The following is an 18480-nucleotide window of genomic DNA, read 5'->3' as shown; positions in this document are numbered from 1 at the left end:
TTAAGGGCATGCTATCATCTTTTTTGGGTAAGAAAGTAATCATTTTTTATGTGTGATTGTCCCTCCTAACAAGTGTCACTCCAATAGTGAAATTATTGACCTTTTGATCATTTGAAGATCTAATGGCTAGTGGAGTCTTATACCACTAGACAAACGCCTAGTTGGCGAGGTAAGATGTTTTACCATACCTTGCCCATGATCAGCATTGCTACATCAAATCTCATTGTAATCGTACAATATGTCTCTATCTGGTTTGAGAGAATTAGTAAAGAAAGAAAAATGAATAAAAGAGCTGAAGGATACTGAGAATCTTTCTCTCATTTGGTAGGAGAGAGTATTGAGAGAAAGAAAATAAAAGTAGTGGAACCCACAAATTTTTAGTTTCTTCTCTCATTTTAGAAGAAATGTTAAAGGGGAAAGTTTTTTTTGCATTTACAATACTGCCTTTAACTTTATCAAATCTTCATGATTATTTAAAGAGTAAAATGTCTTTTTTGTAAAAACACATTTTCTCTCCCTTTTAATTCTTTGATGTTCCTTTCAAATTAAGATCCTCTCCATCTTCTCTATTAATAGAAAAACAATTGCTTCAAAAAGTAAAGAGAAATGCAAATTTAAATTACATATATATTATTTTGATTACAATTAAATCACATTTTTTTCATAAAAAACAAGTGAAAAATATACAATTGTCTCTCAATTAATATAAAGTATCCTTACTCATTTCTTTCATACCAAACAAACATTACCATCAACTCATTTTCTCATTTCTTTCTTTTTATCTTCTCACGTCCTATTTTATTCTCTAAACCAAACAAAATGTTGAAGTAAAATCTACAATGGTTGTTCTCCAATGGGCTAACCTTGGGGGCTCCGATCCTCGATCCAATGGTAGGAACATAAGTCCTCCAAAGTCAACATCGAGCATGGACGCTAGAGCTTGAAAAGCGCGAGGAGTTTGGGGGTGGGGGTGAGTCCATCTATAATCAAATTCCGAATGCACATTCATTCCTATTGTTATTGTATAGTTTATGTTCACAATTTGAGTTTTCCATTCCTCAAGCCATATGAAATGTTTTTTCATATTAGGTTATTTCAGGAGTTGAATTTTGGTGGAGAAAAAAAGGAAAATAGAAACTTAAGAGCCATACAATACATTTGTGAGATGATTCCCAAGTTACCCATTTCTCTTCATTCCCCTCCGAAATCTAACTCACAAACTAACTTTTTTGAATCTCATCAATTGATTTCCTCTTATATTTAAGTTTTTTTTCCCTCTCCCTTCATTCCATCAAAAATTCTTTCTCATCTCTTGGGGTTTCGCTTTCTTTTGTCACAATTTTATCATAATTCTATATTTTTTTTCTCACATTAGGTAACTTTCCCTTTTCAATTTTTGGATTCATATGGGTCAATTGATTCTAATCTTAAATAAACTGTATTCATCTCTAAAAGGTAGATAATGCAAAAGTCGATTACACGTGGTATCCCTTATCACATATGATTAAAAAAAGAAAGTATAAACAAGCTTAAGTATTATCAATTACTTTATACGTTTCTCTACCAAAATAATAATTTATAGTCTCTTATGGTTGTCTTGTAATTTTTGATATGATAATAATGAAATACAACAAATTCCACGTGTTGACATGTGAACCCCAGTTCATGGAATGTCCATAACCTTAGGGTTTGCTCCTTCCTAGTTAGTTCTATTATCGTGATCACTTGCCTTGAATGATGTTCTATTATTTGTTTTGAGTCAATCAAAATGTTATTTTTTTACTGTTCTTTATTTTTAAATTTATTTTATTTACGTGCCAGTATAAGATTAGTTTAAAACAGGGAATGAGACACCATTAGAGATATGAAATCTTTATCCTCATAATCATTTTACAACATTATTACATGTTGAATTGAATGTCAGCACATTTACTATTCTATGAAGGTATGTTACTTCATACATTTTTTGGAATAGAAGATATTTGTAGGACTTAAATAACTCTTTCTACTTTAGTTATAATCTCATGCATCAACAGTAGCATTAGAACATAGTGTTGTGGAGCCCATAGAGAGGACCTTGCTTTGCTGGCTTCAGTTCTCCATTGCTGGTCTTTTTATGGGACTTGTCTCCTCAGTTTTCAAGGAAAAAAAAATAAAGCCTTTTACTTCCTCTAATAATTTTCAACACTAAAGTCTTCATTTTTCATTTTAATTATTCTTTCATGCACATCTTCTTCAACAACAATTTCTACATCTTCTTCAACAACAATTTCTACATCTTCATACCACTTGCATAGAGAAACCAGAGGCATAACAAAATCCAAAACAAAAAAAAAACTTCACTTTGTTATTTCCTATTGGTTTTGATGGATCCACAGATCTGATGCTTTTACAAGCTTTTCCAGTCCCATCTTCTTTTCTTTCTAGATTGTTCTTTTCAGTAGCTTCCAATCAATAGTCAAATTTGTGGGGTGAGATCTCTCTCCTAGTTTTTTTTTTCGTTTTCTATTGTTTTGTACTATGTTATTTTTGAAATACAATTATGTGGTTATGTTTGATGTAATAGTCACATGTTGTCTTTATTGGATTTTAGGGAGATTGATGAAACGTGAGATTTTTGGTTTTCAATGTGAAATGTTTGATGCTTTGAGCTGACTTGTGTGTGAAAAGTGGCTTTTGACCTTTCGAAAAAAAGAAAGTAAATTTGCTCTTTTGTTGGGTTTTTCATCTTTTGCGGCTGTACATGGTCATAGTTTTTGTTGTGATAAAAAGAGGTACAAAAGTTGAATTTTTTCATTGGAGATGCTAATTTCTGTTTTTGGGTCTGATTCATCATTCAAACCTTAGAAAACAGTAATAAACAGCTTGTTTAAGGTGTTTCTAGTTCATAAAAGGTTGTATTTGGAGTTGAAAATAATTGATTTTATCTTTATTTGTTTGTCGATGTTGTTGTAGTTTGTTGGGATCATCATCATTGTGCTGGCTGGTGTGTGGAGTGCAGAACTGTGTGTATAGTGAATGAAAAAACTTGGGTGAAATTGTTTAGGGATAGTTGATAGATGTCGAAATCCTTGAGGGTAGTTTGATGAGATGAGGGATGTTATCAGAGTTGATGAAATTTTTGAGGGCCTGCTTTCGGCCGAGCTCGGACAGATATGCACGTACAGGTTCGGATGCTGGAGGTAGACAGGATGGACTATTGTGGTACAAAGACTCAGGACAGCATTTTCATGGTGAATTTTCGATGGCTGTGATCCAAGCCAATAACTTGCTGGAGGATCAGAGTCAGGTTGAATCTGGTACTTTGAGTACCAATGAGTTTGGCCCTTATGGTACCTTCGTTGGGGTTTATGATGGGCATGGAGGGCCTGAGACATCGAGGTTTATCAATGATCACCTATTTCACCATATCCAGAGTAAGTTGATAGCTAATTAAGTGAATTCTTTAATCTTTTCTGCATTGGCATAGATTTTCTTGTTTCTTTGTTGTACTTGTATCCCCCTTGCCTTCTAATTCAAAGCCTGCTGTAGCTAATATTGCTTTCTAACTTAATAAAAAACACGCACGGGGATTGTCTTAGATACAATCAAGGGAAGAAAAGGAATCATCTAGTTCATTTTAATATGCCAACAAGAGCATAGCTAGTGGGGTTTCATTTTTCTTGGTCAAGTTCTGCCAGAAGCGGTGGCAGTTGATGATTGATTGTCCTTCCTAGTATTTGTTATTCTATCAGCTATGCAATGTATTAATACTATAAAAAAGCATCAGATATACACTGAATTAAGACTAAGTAAATTGTGTGTTTGAAGATGTTTTTAGTTGCATGTTTATCTTTTACGGATTCAACTGTGTTTTGAACCATTTCTCTCCACACGGTTATTGGTTAAAGATACTCGTTATCAATTTAAATTTCAGGATTTACTTCAGAGCAACAATCTATGTCAGTGGATGTAATTCGCAAGGCATTTCAAGCAACAGAAGATGGATTTATGTCACTCGTTGCCAGACAATGGTCAATGAAGCCACAAATCGCATCTGTTGGATCGTGCTGTCTCGTTGGTGTTATTTGTAATGGAACTCTTTATATAGCAAATGCTGGCGATTCTCGGGCTGTTATGGGAAGAGTAGTCAAGGCAACTGGTGAGGTTTTAGCCACACAATTATCAACAGAGCACAATGCATCAATAGAATCTGTAAGACAGGAGCTGCATTCTTTGCACCCTGATGATCCAAATATTGTTGTTTTAAAGCATAACGTATGGCGTGTAAAGGGCATTATTCAAGTAAGTCGCCTGTAGCTTATGCTATTAATTCTTTGCTGCTAGATCTTCTATTTATATATCTTATCTGCCACATGTACATGCAGTAGATAACATCATGGAACCACTTCATTGCTGAACTCAAAGCATTGATCTCCTAATATCATTTTAATTTTTAGCATTTGTGTGTTGGAATCAACTTTTCAGTCTTTAGGATGTGAAGAATGACTTCAAAAATACATATCTATGCTGTGCAGTAGTAAAAGGGGGTGGGGTAGGCTTATTTTTTATCGAAACAAATGTAGGATGTCTTAAAGCTATAAGAGCAGAAAGACGCAAGTTCCCTTGGCTTCATGTAGTTCTATTCTAGCAACTTCTTTGTTGTAACTTATATAGTGAAAATTTAACTTGATGATGTTGAATACACATATTGAGATGTTGTCTATAATGTTCAGTGAAAGTTGATGTTAGTAATGCTTCTGTATCTTTCTACTCTTTCACGAAACTTGGACCTTCAGCTTGTGATATTTAGTTTTTATCTTGGTACTTACTCATAATCTTTGAGCTTTGTAATCACCAACTTCATTAGATTTAGGTGCCCCAACTTGTTTAATTCTATGCCTATTAATGTCATACTAAACAAATCTCGGCTTGAAACAACTTCTCCCCCTCCTCCTCTCTTGATTGAATTACATCGTAACCTTTTAAAATCTTTGACTTGCAGGTTTCTAGATCTATTGGTGATGTATATTTGAAAAAGGCTGAATTCAATAGAGAACCTCTTTATGTTAAGTTTCGACTTCGTGAGCCGTTCAAGAGGCCAATACTGAGTTCAGAACCATCAATAACAGTGCATCAGTTGCAACCACATGATCAATTTGTTATATTAGCATCTGATGGGCTATGGGAGCACCTCAGCAATCAAGAAGCAGTTGATATAGTTGCAAATAATCCCCACAATGTAAGATAAATATTTAAATCAACTATACTAGATAGTATTATATCATTATCAGAAAGATTAAAACGGATACATTTACGGTTCATCATTTATAATTGAAAGTTGCCATGCTGTTGTTCCTCAAGCTTTAAGATATGAACCCCTGCTTCATTGTTTTGAGACTGTTATATTAAGTTGAACAGAAGCTGTGAAGCAATCTAAGTGGTTTTCTCTGCAGCAATTGGAATTTATTGAAAGTAGTGGAATCATGTCTGCAAACTCATTTAGAATTTCACTTCAAGATATTAATATAGGAAGTAATTCCTCGACATGTAAAAAATATCAATTTTTATAATTGAGAGCTAGTCATTTTTCCATATGAAAATAGTGACGATTTTTTTAGTGACCATGCAGAATCATAATACATGATAGTTTTATACTTTATTATCTATCCTTCTTTCAGGGAAGTGCAAGGAGGCTGGTGAAAGTTGCACTTCAACAAGCAGCAAAGAAGAGAGAAATGAGATATTCAGACTTGAAGAAAATTGACCGTGGAGTTCGTCGACATTTCCACGATGACATCACTGTGATTGTTCTCTATTTTGACTCAAATCTCACGAGTCGGGCAAGCACAGTAAAGTTCCCTAGAATTTCCGTTAGAGGGGGCGGTATTCACCTGCCTCCTAACACACTGGCACCTTGTACAACACCAACGGAGGTTGGTGGTACCTGATCGAACTTCTTATCTTTTTCTTTGTTGTATCATTTTGTTGTGTGAATACGAGTTATGTTCAAATAGCAATGAGTGGTGAAGCAGCATTTCAATTCTTTGAATGTGAACTGTAAACTTGCTAGAATACTAATACTCATGTTTAGGTTTTTCCCTTCTCAAATGAAAAGAACAGAAGATCTTCTGTTAACCATTATAAGAGTTGCTTCAGGCACCATTAAACTCTTGTTCCACTTTTATTTTGGTAACATTTGTTTTACAAATTGTGTTAAGCAATCATCTATGTTTCATTTGCATGTTTGTAGATAATGCTTTGAGGTGACAGAGAGAGGAAGATCACACCCCTTTCTTACCAACTCCATCTAATATGATAGACTTAATACTTTTACCAACAATGTTCAAATTCTTTCAACATTTCAAATGATTCTAATCTGTGTTTCACAAGACACATAAACATATTTATGAACCACCAACAAACAAATGTAATGAATTACAAACAACTTTCTTTAGACACTTATATCTAATAGGTCCATATATAACTCAATACATTGGTCCCAAAAGATCACTAGTTTGATCACTATTCCTAGTGAATTAGGCCTTGGTCATTTAGTCTATAAGAATCCAAGTCTAATGAGTCTAGAAGTCCACTTGAATATAGCTTGAAAATGTGATTCTCACTTCTCACATATATGACTCTGGGTCATTTGGTTTATATATTTTTATTTGAACCTAGTCATATTAATTCACATTATAGATTGAGTTGTCTTCGTTGGTAAACAAAACTATTTTTAATATGTGCACTACTAAATATCAATTAAATAATTAGAATCATAGTTATCCTTCTATTATAAACGGATACTAATATTGTCCAATAAGAAAATGGAATTAAAATCATAGTATTAGAAAATAGAATGTAAAAATACACTATATAATAAAATATTGATCAAATTGCTTACATGGTGCAATATTATTAGAAAATATAAAGTTAATCTAAATAGTATATGTAAAATTTATTATTATTGGTAAATAACAATATCGAATTTTTAGAGGAATAATATGAATATGATTATTAATTAGAATAAAATAGGACAGACAAAACTATACAATGTAACTACTAATCCCCTTTATAGTAGTATGTAAGCACTAGCGTCCTAACATACACTTTATACAAACTTTTTTTTTAATTCAATAAATTTATTATTATAAAATAATAATAACATAAATAAAATTTACGAAAATATAAGTTAAAATATAATTTTATCAGCAATGATATATTTAATTCCCCACATATATATATATATAATAAAAAACATTGTATAAGATAAAAATATACATTTATGATAAAAAGAATAAAACTAATTTAACCCTCTAACAATTTATATAAACATAATATAGACAAATAGATAATATAGTCATAGATTAATTTAACATTTTTATACTCTTATTTCTCACTATCTTTCTTCCTCTTATCAACTTAGAGCGACCACAATAATTATTTTTAATGGAATAAGAATATTTTTATTTTGTTTTCACTGTGTCATTCTTATTTTCTGTTTTTTGTTCTTAAACAATTCTTAGTTGTTTTTAGCAAAAGAAAGTGAGATAAATGTTATGGAAAAAAACAGATATTCATGTATCCAAAGAAAAAATAAGAATGATGTTTGCTATTGTGAATAAAAAAACATATATTGTTCTTATTTCATTTGTGATAAATTCATTGTGTCATTCTTATTTTCTGTTTTTTGTTCTTAAACAATTCTTAGTTGTTTTTAGCCAAAAGAAAGTGAGATAGATGTTATGGAAAAAAAAATAGATATTATGATATCCAAAGAAAAATAAGAAATGATGTTTATTATTGTGAATAAAAAACATATATTATTCTTATTTTATGGGGAGTTGTGATAAATTATAAAATAAAGCATGAGACCCAAATAAAAATGAATATTTTAGTTATGTGGATTTCTAAAGAGTGTTCATTCAATATATAATATATTATGAATTATTAAAAATATTTAATATTGCGAAATTTAAAATTAAGATATTTTTACATTGAAAAAATGACTGTATTCGGTGGGTATTTATTAATATTTGTTAAGTTGTTTACCCCCATATTTAGTCCTGTTAATTAAATATTTTATATATTATAATTCTTATCATGTTAATAATTTAATATAAGTTTATGAGTTTAAAATTTATGTACTGTTTTTATATGCACATTATCCACTATTGATTTATATTATTTTTGTTTGAGAGTCAACAATAATTAAAATATAATAAATAATTTACTTAAAGTACATTTATATATATATATATAAATAAGTGTATACATATTAAATCCTAACTTTATTATAAACTATATAGAGGCATGACTATCTACTTGATCATAATAATTACTGCATAGAATGATCCAGTTTTGTGTGTTTCCTACATGTGTAATAATTACTGTCACTTTCTTACCAGAGTAATAAATAGAAATATATTAAAAAATGAGAACGTGTGGTCCTTAATCACTGTTACATGTTTGACAGCTGGCACCACCGCATGGGTCCAACGATATGAAAACAGTTCAATTATTTTATGTTTTTTCTAAATTTAATTTAATTTAATTAAATCATTCATTCGCCTTCGTCCACATTTCTCTTCTCCCGATTCAGATCTTTCACTTTTCTTTCTCTCCCGATTCTGATTCCAAAGGTTTTTTCACTCTCCCAATTTTTTTTTCATCTCGATCTTATTCAAATTTTCAATTCTGCGTTTTTTCGATCTCATTGTTTCACCGTTTCGCCCAATTATTTGTATCATTTTTTTGTTTATGATAAGGTTTGAGAATGAAACTAGCTTACACTTTGATCACTCACCAAATGATTTCAATTTTGAATCTTTAATTTAGTAGTGATTGGCTTCGATTCAGCCAAATGAATTTTCTAGGTTTTAATTTATTTTAAATTTAAGCATGATGAAGTGCAATTTGGATTGTTTAAGTTGGATTATACAATAACTATTGTTTTATTCTTGTTTATGTTATTTTTATTTCAGTATTGACGTGGTTTTTTGTTTTTATTTTTATTTGTGCATTTATTGATTTTGATGTTTGCTTTTTCTGAATTCTTAAGGAATCTGTGTCCTTTTAGTATTGATTCTCATTTATATTTTTGATTTGACTTTTGTAAGATTCTGCTTTTGTCTATTGTTTTGAAGTTCCAAAATGGGTGTGGCTCAGAACAATGTTGATGTGGAGGATGGTAACTTGGAGATTGGAATGGGTATGTGTCCTATCCCTTTACCTGTGTCATTACTTTTCAATTATCAATGGATACTGTGTGTAAACACTAATCATTGGTGAATGAAATAAGGGTTTTAATGCTTGCCACGATGAAGAAAATAGATACTTTTGCAGACAAGGCTATTGGATTGATTGTATTCATTCTATTAGCAAGCACTTTCACCCTAATTTACATGTTCATTCATTAATGTTGCAGAATACAGAACTGTATCCGGGGTTGCTGGACCGTTGGTTATTCTTGATAAAGTCAAGGTAATAATTGTGTATTCTGGTATTATGTTTTTATTTATTTATCTTTATATGAGGATGTCCTCCTTAATGCATGGAATGGCTGTTATATTTTGATTACCTGCATCAGGGACCTAAATATCAAGAGATTGTTAATATTCGTTTGGGAGATGGAAGTACTCGTCGTGGACAAGTTCTAGAGGTTGATGGTGAAAGGGCTGTTGTTCAGGTGAGTGCCTATAACTTCCATAATCATCTTCTCTTCCCGCCTCCTAGATACCCCAGCTTCAATCTTCCTCAGTTGCTTTGTTAGAACTACCTCTGTTGTTGTCCATTTTATATGCATGTACCTGTAGTGATTTTAATAGCAAATATTTTGTGAGTGTTTAGTTTTACCATTCTGGTGGCATCATTAACAGAAGGTTAAAGTATATTCACATATTTTAACTATTGACCAGGTCTTTGAAGGTACTTCTGGTATTGACAATAAATTTACAACCGTGCAATTTACTGGAGAGGTATAAAATCTTTGCTATTACCTGTTACTGTTTTTTATATTCAAAAGTATGTGTAAAATAATCGATTCAAAATTTCAAATTTTATTGTGATATTTCTTTTTGATGAAAACTTCTGCCACTTTGTGACTCATCTCAGCAACAGGAACTTTTATAATTTTGGAGGATGTTGATAATGTATTAACTGATACTTTTAGAGTTCTAGTTTGCTACTAGAAAATACAGTTCTGGGCAGATTGTTGGCTAGTCTTTTAATATGCTGTTTTCTAAATTATCACAGTGAGTGAATATGAGGAATTCAAGTTTAACCATCTAATAAGCATGTATTTTTTTGAAGTGTGTGCTGGTTTCACTAATATCAATATAAATTATGTTGATTACCAATTGGTAAATCATACATTATGTCTATTTTTTGTCATGGTAACTTGACATTTAGAGTGGACAATGGATACTTTAATTTTATGATTACATGCAAACCTAGAAACTGTGATAGGAACTTCTTATAAGAAAATAGAGGAATTGTGATACACTTAAACTGACTATTCATAAACTTTGGCTGATAATTACGAACGTGTTAATTTCTTCTGTAGGGTTAATTCCTCTAGTGTTTTACTCCACTTGATTTAGTCCCTCCTAATCTTGCTACCGATTTAGTCATGAACATCGATTATTGAAACTAAAACTCTTCCATTTAATTTTTTATTCTTTCATTTTCGTTTACGTGTTTCTTTTATTGTATTGGAATCAATTCACTCTGCCATTAACTTCCTCCTTTTTTCCTTTCTTGTTGATGCCAACAGGTGTTAAAGACTCCTGTTTCACTGGACATGCTTGGCCGCATATTTAATGGTTCTGGAAAACCAATTGACAATGGCCCACCGATTTTGCCGGAGGCTTACTTGGATATATCAGGCATTCAACTTCTTCAGGCTTGCTCTTCAACTGTTTGTTTGTTGATGTCTGATTTGTTTTTCCTAATATTTTCTCTATAATTCAGGAAGTTCCATTAACCCTAGTGAGAGAACTTATCCTGAGGAAATGATACAGACAGGAATATCTACGATTGATGTCATGAATTCTATTGCTAGAGGTCAAAAGATCCCTCTATTCTCAGCTGCTGGTCTCCCCCATAATGAAATTGCTGCTCAGATATGTCGTCAGGCTGGCTTAGTGAAGCGATTAGAGAAGTCTGATAATCTTTTGGAGGTGCTGCTGCTTTACTAAAGTGCATTTCGTCAATTATGTTAAATGCTCTTGCATTATGAAGGTGGTGATTCTTGTAGATATTGTTTTATGCAGGGTGGTGAAGGGGACAATTTTGCCATTGTGTTTGCAGCTATGGGAGTTAACATGGAAACTGCACAGTTTTTTAAACGTGACTTTGAGGAGAATGGCTCAATGGAGAGAGTGACCCTCTTCCTTAATCTGGTATTCTTCAAAATAAGTTTGTTGGTGTTCCTGTATTCCTCCTTTGTTTTATACCTTTTCATCATCTTGATTTGCTTTCTAGTTATTGTGCATGTATAGTTTAAAGTTATAGAACATAAAGGCAAATATTTCAATCTTGTCTTGTAATACATGCTCAGAACTTACACATCTTATATTTCTATAGTTGTTTTATCGATGTTTTTTCTTTGTTGTGTTAATAATATGACCTAATTTATTCATTAAAAAATAATAGAAATTACCTTTTCCTCACCATAATGAAATCTAACATATTGATTCATTGATAGCTATATTTACTTCGTAGTGGTAGTATGTTCCTGATAAATGCATAACTGTTTTTTCTCAAAGCTAACCTAAACCAAGTACATATGTAATTTTTTTAGAAAAGTAATATTTTTCTTCAATGTGAGAGCTGGCAAAGATTTGACTGATAATGTTGCAGGGTATTGTTTTTGTTATAAAAAATGTATGACCTTGAATTTTTTTAAATGGTCATCATAAAGACAAGGTGATACATTGGGAATGACTTTTTTCATTAATAATGAATTCAAATGAGGCTTCTACTGATAATATTGGGATTTTGATTTCGTGACTTGCATGAAAGAGCTGATCCTTAAAATGTTTGTTCTCTTGATACTGTGATTTTTTTACAGGCTAATGATCCTACAATTGAGCGTATCATCACTCCTCGTATTGCTCTTACTACTGCTGAATACTTGGCTTATGAATGTGGCAAACACGTTCTTGTGATCCTCACAGATATGAGTTCTTATGCTGATGCTCTTCGTGAGGTAATATATAAATTTATTAGGAGAAAAGAAGCAACTAAAGGAAATAAGTGAGATGAGAAACCTTTTACAGCCTTTACCATTCTCCAGTTATCTTTTTGAGGAGTGCTAACGACACACCCTCTATCTTTTATTTATTTCTCCATATTTCAACAATTCCCAGAGGCTTCAATGCTAATTAAAAATTACAGTGCTCATCTTTTTGTCTTATCCTTGGATTATGACAAACTGTAAAAGTATACATGTATTTCTCAAACAATTTGGATGACAAGCAATTGATCTATAGGTGTCTGCTGCCCGAGAAGAAGTACCAGGAAGACGTGGTTATCCTGGTTACATGTATACCGATCTTGCAACAATTTATGAACGTGCAGGAAGAATTGAAGGGCGAACAGGCTCTATTACACAAATTCCAATTCTAACCATGCCCAATGATGGTAATGAAACATTCAGCTTTATCAGTTATCTTGCATAATGTTTTCTTAATGCTGGCTGACTATATTTCTGCTTCTTCACAGATATTACGCATCCAACTCCTGATCTTACAGGATATATCACTGAGGGCCAGATATACATTGACAGGCAGTTGCATAATAGACAGGTGAGTTATGTTGGAGGTCTCTACTATAAAAAAAAATGTATTGGCAAATTTTAGCATGTTAGTATTTGTTTGGGTGAGACTCGAATCGTCAACATCCCTCACGCCAACCTTTCACCCTAACCATCAAACCACCTTATAACTCCCTTTTTTTTATTTTTAAATTTATTATGGGTGAGACTCGAACCCACAACCTCCTTCACTCCATTCCCTTCACCTTAATCATTAGACCACCTTATGACTCTCAGCTCTCGACTATAATGAATACTGTATTCACCATGTTGGATTAGTTGCTGTAAGTAATTACACATAGAATTTGGCGTGGAATGCATCCTAACGTTTGATTTGATATTTTACTATAAGAACATTAAATTGTTGTGTTATTAATTAATGGAGTTAGTATTCTCCATGGGAGAAGTCTGCTCTTTATGTGTTGTAGCAGGTACCCAACCTGTCAAAGTGACATGGTATATTGCTGGTATTTTATATTGATTGGTTAAATGGATTTAATATTGACACTAAACATTATAATCCTTCTTATTGTGCAGATATACCCACCAATCAATGTCCTTCCTTCTCTATCTCGGTTGATGAAGGTAAGCTTAATCTTGTTTGTTTGATATCTAGGTGCTCTCAAGTGATAAATATTTTTTGTTTTTTTAATTAAAAAGCAAGTGGTTTACACTCTAATGATGCATCATTGCCCGCCTCTGCAGAGTGCTATTGGTGAGGGAATGACCAGAAAGGATCATGCTGATGTGTCTAACCAGGTCTGAGTTTGTCTGTTCGTCATAGTTATTTTTTCGTATATGAAGTATCTTATTGGTGTTATTTTCTCTATTTTCAGCTGTATGCAAATTATGCCATTGGAAAGGATGTCCAGGCAATGAAAGCTGTGGTTGGAGAAGAAGCACTTTCATCTGAGGACTTGGTCTCTGTTTTCTCTCTCTAAGAATATTTTGTTTGATTAAGTGAAATTGCCTTTGAAGTGGTTATTAATGAAATTCTTCTTTTGCTTTTCTCTTTTATCAACAGTTGTATCTGGAATTTTTGGACAAGTTCGAAAGGAAGTTTGTTGCCCAGGGAGCTTATGACACCCGCAATATTTTCCAGTCTCTAGATCTTGCATGGACTTTACTTCGGATCTTCCCTCGTGAGCTCCTTCACCGTATTCCAGCCAAGACTCTTGACGCGTATTACAGCCGAGATGCCAGTAACTGATTATCAAGCAAGTTCAAGTACCTTGATCTCGCTCAATCAGCTCCTAGTGTCATCAGCAATTAATTTGTTTCTTTGCTTTCTCACCCGGAGTCCATATTTATTCTATCCAACATAAGTAATAAAGGATTGAGTCTGTCTGAGTTCGTATATTTGGAGTCAGTAAGTCAGAAAGAAGAGACCCCATAGATCTTATGATTATTATGCCCTTTTTTCTTCTGGTGGGGGAAAACATAGCTTGTGTTATTGCATAGTTTGAGATGGTGTTAATTGCATGATTGTTCATTGCTGTTTGATTTTGTGGAGGCTGTTTTTTCCTAATGTATGTTGGTTGTTTTATAATGTTCTTGTAAGTTGATTATTTCAAGATATTTTTAATAAGGAGAGTTGTCAGTTCGACACTTCCTTGGTGTATTCATATGTATTACTTTATTAATAAGTGAAAGGAGCCTTTATAGTCTGGGGGAAAATCTGGAAATATACACAATTGCCACTATTCCAAAACCACATTTTTTCATACCCACTCTCTATCCCTACGTGCTTAGCTGAAATAGGGATAATTCCCTTGTGAGTTTTGTCCCTATTTCGGCATACCCAATGACTTTATTTGTTAAGAGTATCATTGACAATTGGGCCATGCGCAGGAGGTCCGCCTGCATGTTATGTTTTGGGCAGGTAGGGTATGAATAATGTACTTATCGATCCTAAAATGTCTTCCCAACATGTCCTTTTTGCCTACGAGCATTTCAAACAGACGGGCAGAGTGACCCACGAGCATAAGTGAATACTAAAATAAGAAATTTGACATGTCAATTATGGCAAAAATAATTTATTTTTTCACCACTCCAGTATAATGTGGCAATTTTCCAAAATATAATATCGATTAACTGAATGTCCAGTTTATGCAAAACAATGTGTTATGTTTTGTATTTTGAATCTCACTATCACACTTTGCATTCATATAATTTCAAGTATGATAACATGAATATTGCAATATTTCAGTAGTGAAATAAAAAATAAGAGACAATATATAATCTCTTGCAATGTTTCATGAACTAAATCATTTTTAAATCTAGGATGGATCAGAAGCCTGCTTTGCCCATGCTTAGAATGGATAAGACATGATATTTCATGCTCTATCTAAAAATAAGCATAACCATACTTGCCCTAATTTTAGTGGACATTGTATTAACATGGACATGACGGATAGGACAATCCAAATTACCAATACTAGTTAGGAGCATGTTTTGTAATACAGACTATATTTTTTTTCCTCATGAGATTATAGCTTGTGGGTTTTGGCAAAGTCGAAGAGCTGGTTGGCTAATTACTGTAGGATGAGAGTTCAAATAAATCTTGGGCAAATATTGCAATTTAACTTTTCATCAAATGAGAAGTTAATTGATTATATATTACATAACATTAAATGTTCTTTTTAATCTTATGACAAATTTTGGCTGGTTGGATGTCAAAACAAATAGCTTTTAATTTAGCTATGCAACTATAAATAAGTTACAATTTCAGAAAAAAAAACAGGTTAGTTTGCCAAACAAAACTTAAAACTTCGGTGTGTTTGTATGATGGACAGTCTATTAAGAGTTTATTTGGTAAATAGGAAAACAATATAGGCTACAAAACATAGCATTATACAAATATGATATAAGCAAAGTAGGATATGTGCAAGATAAATAAGATATTTTTGGTATAACAAAAATATTCCTTCATATTCTATAGGTGATAAACTAATTTGATTTCTAAACAAATGTCACATCCAAAAAATAACAAGATATGAGCCCAATAAATTGTAATATATTAGCATGATATAAAAATATTTACTGGATCTAGTGTAAATATTGGACAGTAGCTACTCCGCTTGGCTCATCACAAATTGAAATGGGATTACATGTCCCATTCATATTTTACTTGATGTGTCAGTCCATCTCAAAAAATCTTATTTAATTAAAAAAATTAAAATAATAGAAATTAATATTTATATTTTATTTTATAACGTTTCATTGACTTAATACATAAGTACATGATTATATGGAGAAAGAATATCTTGTCCCAGAAATTGACCTTGACTGAGTTGGATAGAGTTGACTCCCTGTAATATAGCAACAACAAAAAGTTTTATTATTTAAAAGGGTAAAATCATAAATAATAAAATGGAAAAGCATAAGATTATTTATTTATTATAAAAAAAGGAGGCAATTTATTCGACCCTATCGTCATTCCCAAAAGGATTAGGGTTTAGAGCATCAGAGTAATCAGGAATCGAACGACAATGGATGTAAACGTTGATCACTACTCAGTTCTAGGTTTACCATCTGGTGAAGAAGGTGCAAAACTAACCGAGAAAGATATCACTAAGGCTTATAGATCCAAAGCGCGTGAATTACACCCCGACAAGCGACCCGATGATCCTAACGCCGCTTCAAATTTCCAAGCCCTAAGTGCTTCTTACGATATCCTCAAAGATGATAAAGCTCGCAAATTATTCGATGATCTCTTACGTGTCAAACGCGATCACCAGCGCCGCCAATCGCAGCGTGAATTGCACCGCGATGGGAAGCGTCGGAAGATGGTTTCCGATCTTGAACGGAGAGAGAGGGATGCTTTTTCTGTTGATCCTGCTGCGAAGGAGAGGGAAGAGGAAGATAGGATTGCGAGGCGGTTGAAGGAAGAGATTGCGAGGATTCGTGCTATGCATGCCAGGAAAGAAGGGCCTGTGGTGGCGCCGAAGACGGAGGCGAAGAAGGAGAGTGGTGTTGGGTTGGATCAAGAGAAGGTTTTGAAAGTTTCGTGGGAGAAGGTTGGTGATGATTACTCGGCGGATAGGTTGAGGGAATTGTTTTCAGAATTTGGTGAAGTGGAAGATGTGGTGATAAAGGGGAATAAGAAGAAGGGTTCTGCACTTGTTGTTATGGCCACTAAACAAGGAGCTGTATGTTTCTCTTTCGATATTATTAGTTTTTTACAAATATTTAGTACCAATTGTTATTTGTGTTTTTAATCTACAAAAAGGGTTAGAAATGACATTGACAATGATGCGCTCGATGAGTGAATGTATAGATTTTATAGGATTAGAATTGAATGTATTATGTAGATATTTGAGGTAGCACTATTGTAGAACTCAATTGGTTCAGGCATGTGCATAGAAGATTTTTTCAGGTCTCAGTCTAGTAGAGTGTCTGTAGATGTAAATGGTTTGTCTTATTGCCTGTAGACATAGTGTATGACAGGACATTATGATGTTCCTTAATCTATGTAGCAGTTTCCGTCTAATGGTAAAATGCTTGGTTGTTGTAAATGGGTTAGAGGAAGAAAGCATATAAGGAATGAATTTATCAGAGATTCTTTGATTTTTGATACACTCCAATGGTGCTAATTGATCAATGTCTATAGCTAAGGGATGAGGCATGGTTCTTGTTGTTTACTTGCTTTTTTGTTTGTATTTAAATGCTGCATATGGGATTTACTGATATGTAGTTATTGCTTTCCCCAGGTTGCTACGACAGGATGTGTGATTGGGCATCTTACTAATCCGTTGCTTGTCTTGCCTCTTAAACCGGCTATGCCTGCTGATTCTTCAAGTGCTCCAAAGTCCGCGGAACCTGATAGGATGAATAATTTGGTTGGGGCTGGGTATCAAGCTTTTGAGGATTCTGTTTTGGAAAAACTGCAAAAGGTCTGGTATTTGCTTGTGAACTTGCATTGCATTTTTTTAGCTGCTCTGATTGATAATTCTTTTATTGAGTTAAACTTAAGAGGTCATGTTATTAAGCATGAGTCTAGCTTGGCTCTTGATGCATTATTTCCCCAAAATTCATGTCTAGTACCATTTTCATTTAAATCACATTATCATTGGTTATGTTTTAAGTGTGAATGATTAAGTTTTTAGATGAATAATATGTGCTTCTCTACATATTTGTGTGTTCCAGTGTCTCACTGCTTTTTAGGTCATATATCATTTTATATCTAACCTCCTTTCTTTACTTGTTTCTGTGCAGGCTGCACAAAAGCAAAAATCATGATACCAGATGTTGATACCAAAAATCATGATACCTCCTTTCTGTACATATTTGTGCTTTTTATGATCTGTCCCAATTCAAATTTTTAGGTACTAAAAGTATAATTGTCGTCATTAGTGATCTATCATTAATTTATGTAAACCTGTGTCTTTGTATCCAGGTATGCTAATTGAGAAATATCATAGTATCATACCCGAACCTTCAAGTAAATTTGACTCGTTTTGCCTCTATTTAGTACTTTGTAATTCTTGTCATAGGTATTAACAGCCCTAGATTTTGGATGCGTGGGAGGGGAGAAGGCTTCTTTGCTACTCCCCAATTTATATTCACTTGTTGTACTCCATGGATGGAAGCTACTTAGTATATACAGAACCAATGAAACTCATCTTTGGGTTTATGATTGCCTTGAGATTTTGATCAATCGCTGCTATTATATTTTCTAATTT

General features: G+C 33.0%; 3 protein-coding genes across 7 annotated transcripts in view; all 3 read left to right on the top strand.

Moving 5' to 3' along the window:
* Nucleotides 2358–6160, top strand: LOC109346557 (probable protein phosphatase 2C 64). The gene is made up of 5 exons (XM_019586174.1): nt 2358–2471; nt 2956–3416; nt 3917–4284; nt 4985–5221; nt 5661–6160. The coding sequence occupies exons 2-5, from the start codon at nt 3098–3100 to the stop codon at nt 5928–5930; spliced, it is 1194 nt and encodes a 397-aa protein (XP_019441719.1). The 5' UTR covers nt 2358–2471; nt 2956–3097; the 3' UTR covers nt 5931–6160.
* LOC109346556 (V-type proton ATPase subunit B 2) lies at nt 8491–14459 on the top strand. 3 transcript variants are annotated; one of them, XR_002107537.1, is made up of 16 exons: nt 8491–8621; nt 9126–9190; nt 9407–9462; nt 9569–9667; nt 9897–9956; nt 10754–10865; nt 10951–11159; nt 11253–11381; nt 12053–12190; nt 12474–12624; nt 12706–12788; nt 13334–13381; nt 13502–13555; nt 13633–13716; nt 13821–14303; nt 14358–14459. XR_002107537.1 is itself a non-coding variant. In XM_019586172.1 (15 exons), the coding sequence occupies exons 2-15, from the start codon at nt 9133–9135 to the stop codon at nt 14004–14006; spliced, it is 1467 nt and encodes a 488-aa protein (XP_019441717.1). In that variant the 5' UTR covers nt 8491–8621; nt 9126–9132; the 3' UTR covers nt 14007–14457. The 3 variants fall into 3 exon arrangements, 2 of the variants coding, with proteins under 2 accessions (XP_019441717.1, XP_019441718.1); XM_019586172.1 differs by having other exon boundaries at nt 13821–14457; XM_019586173.1 differs by having other exon boundaries at nt 8538–8621; nt 9099–9190; nt 13821–14457.
* The window catches only part of LOC109346554 (dnaJ homolog subfamily C member 17), a 3152-nt gene continuing 859 nt past the window's right edge, over nt 16188–18480 (top strand). Inside the window, exons 1-4 of one of the 3 annotated variants that reach the window (XR_002107536.1) lie at nt 16188–16947; nt 17509–17691; nt 18014–18123; nt 18292–18455. Coding sequence is in view for 1 of the 3 variants with exons in the window: in XM_019586171.1 (XP_019441716.1) it covers nt 16288–16947; nt 17509–17691; nt 18014–18037 (867 nt within the window). In the remaining 2 variants the exon portion in view is untranslated. Of the gene's footprint in view, nt 16948–17508; nt 17692–18013; nt 18456–18480 lie in introns of those variants that run through there. The other 2 variants (XR_002107535.1, XM_019586171.1) reach the window with 2 other exon arrangements.

This window comes from Lupinus angustifolius, chromosome LG04, assembly GCF_001865875.1.
Source record: "Lupinus angustifolius cultivar Tanjil chromosome LG04, LupAngTanjil_v1.0, whole genome shotgun sequence".
Taxonomy (NCBI): domain Eukaryota; kingdom Viridiplantae; phylum Streptophyta; class Magnoliopsida; order Fabales; family Fabaceae; genus Lupinus; species Lupinus angustifolius.
The sequence above is the reverse complement of the archived record's forward strand: the minus strand, read 5'-3'. Positions and strand labels throughout refer to the sequence as shown.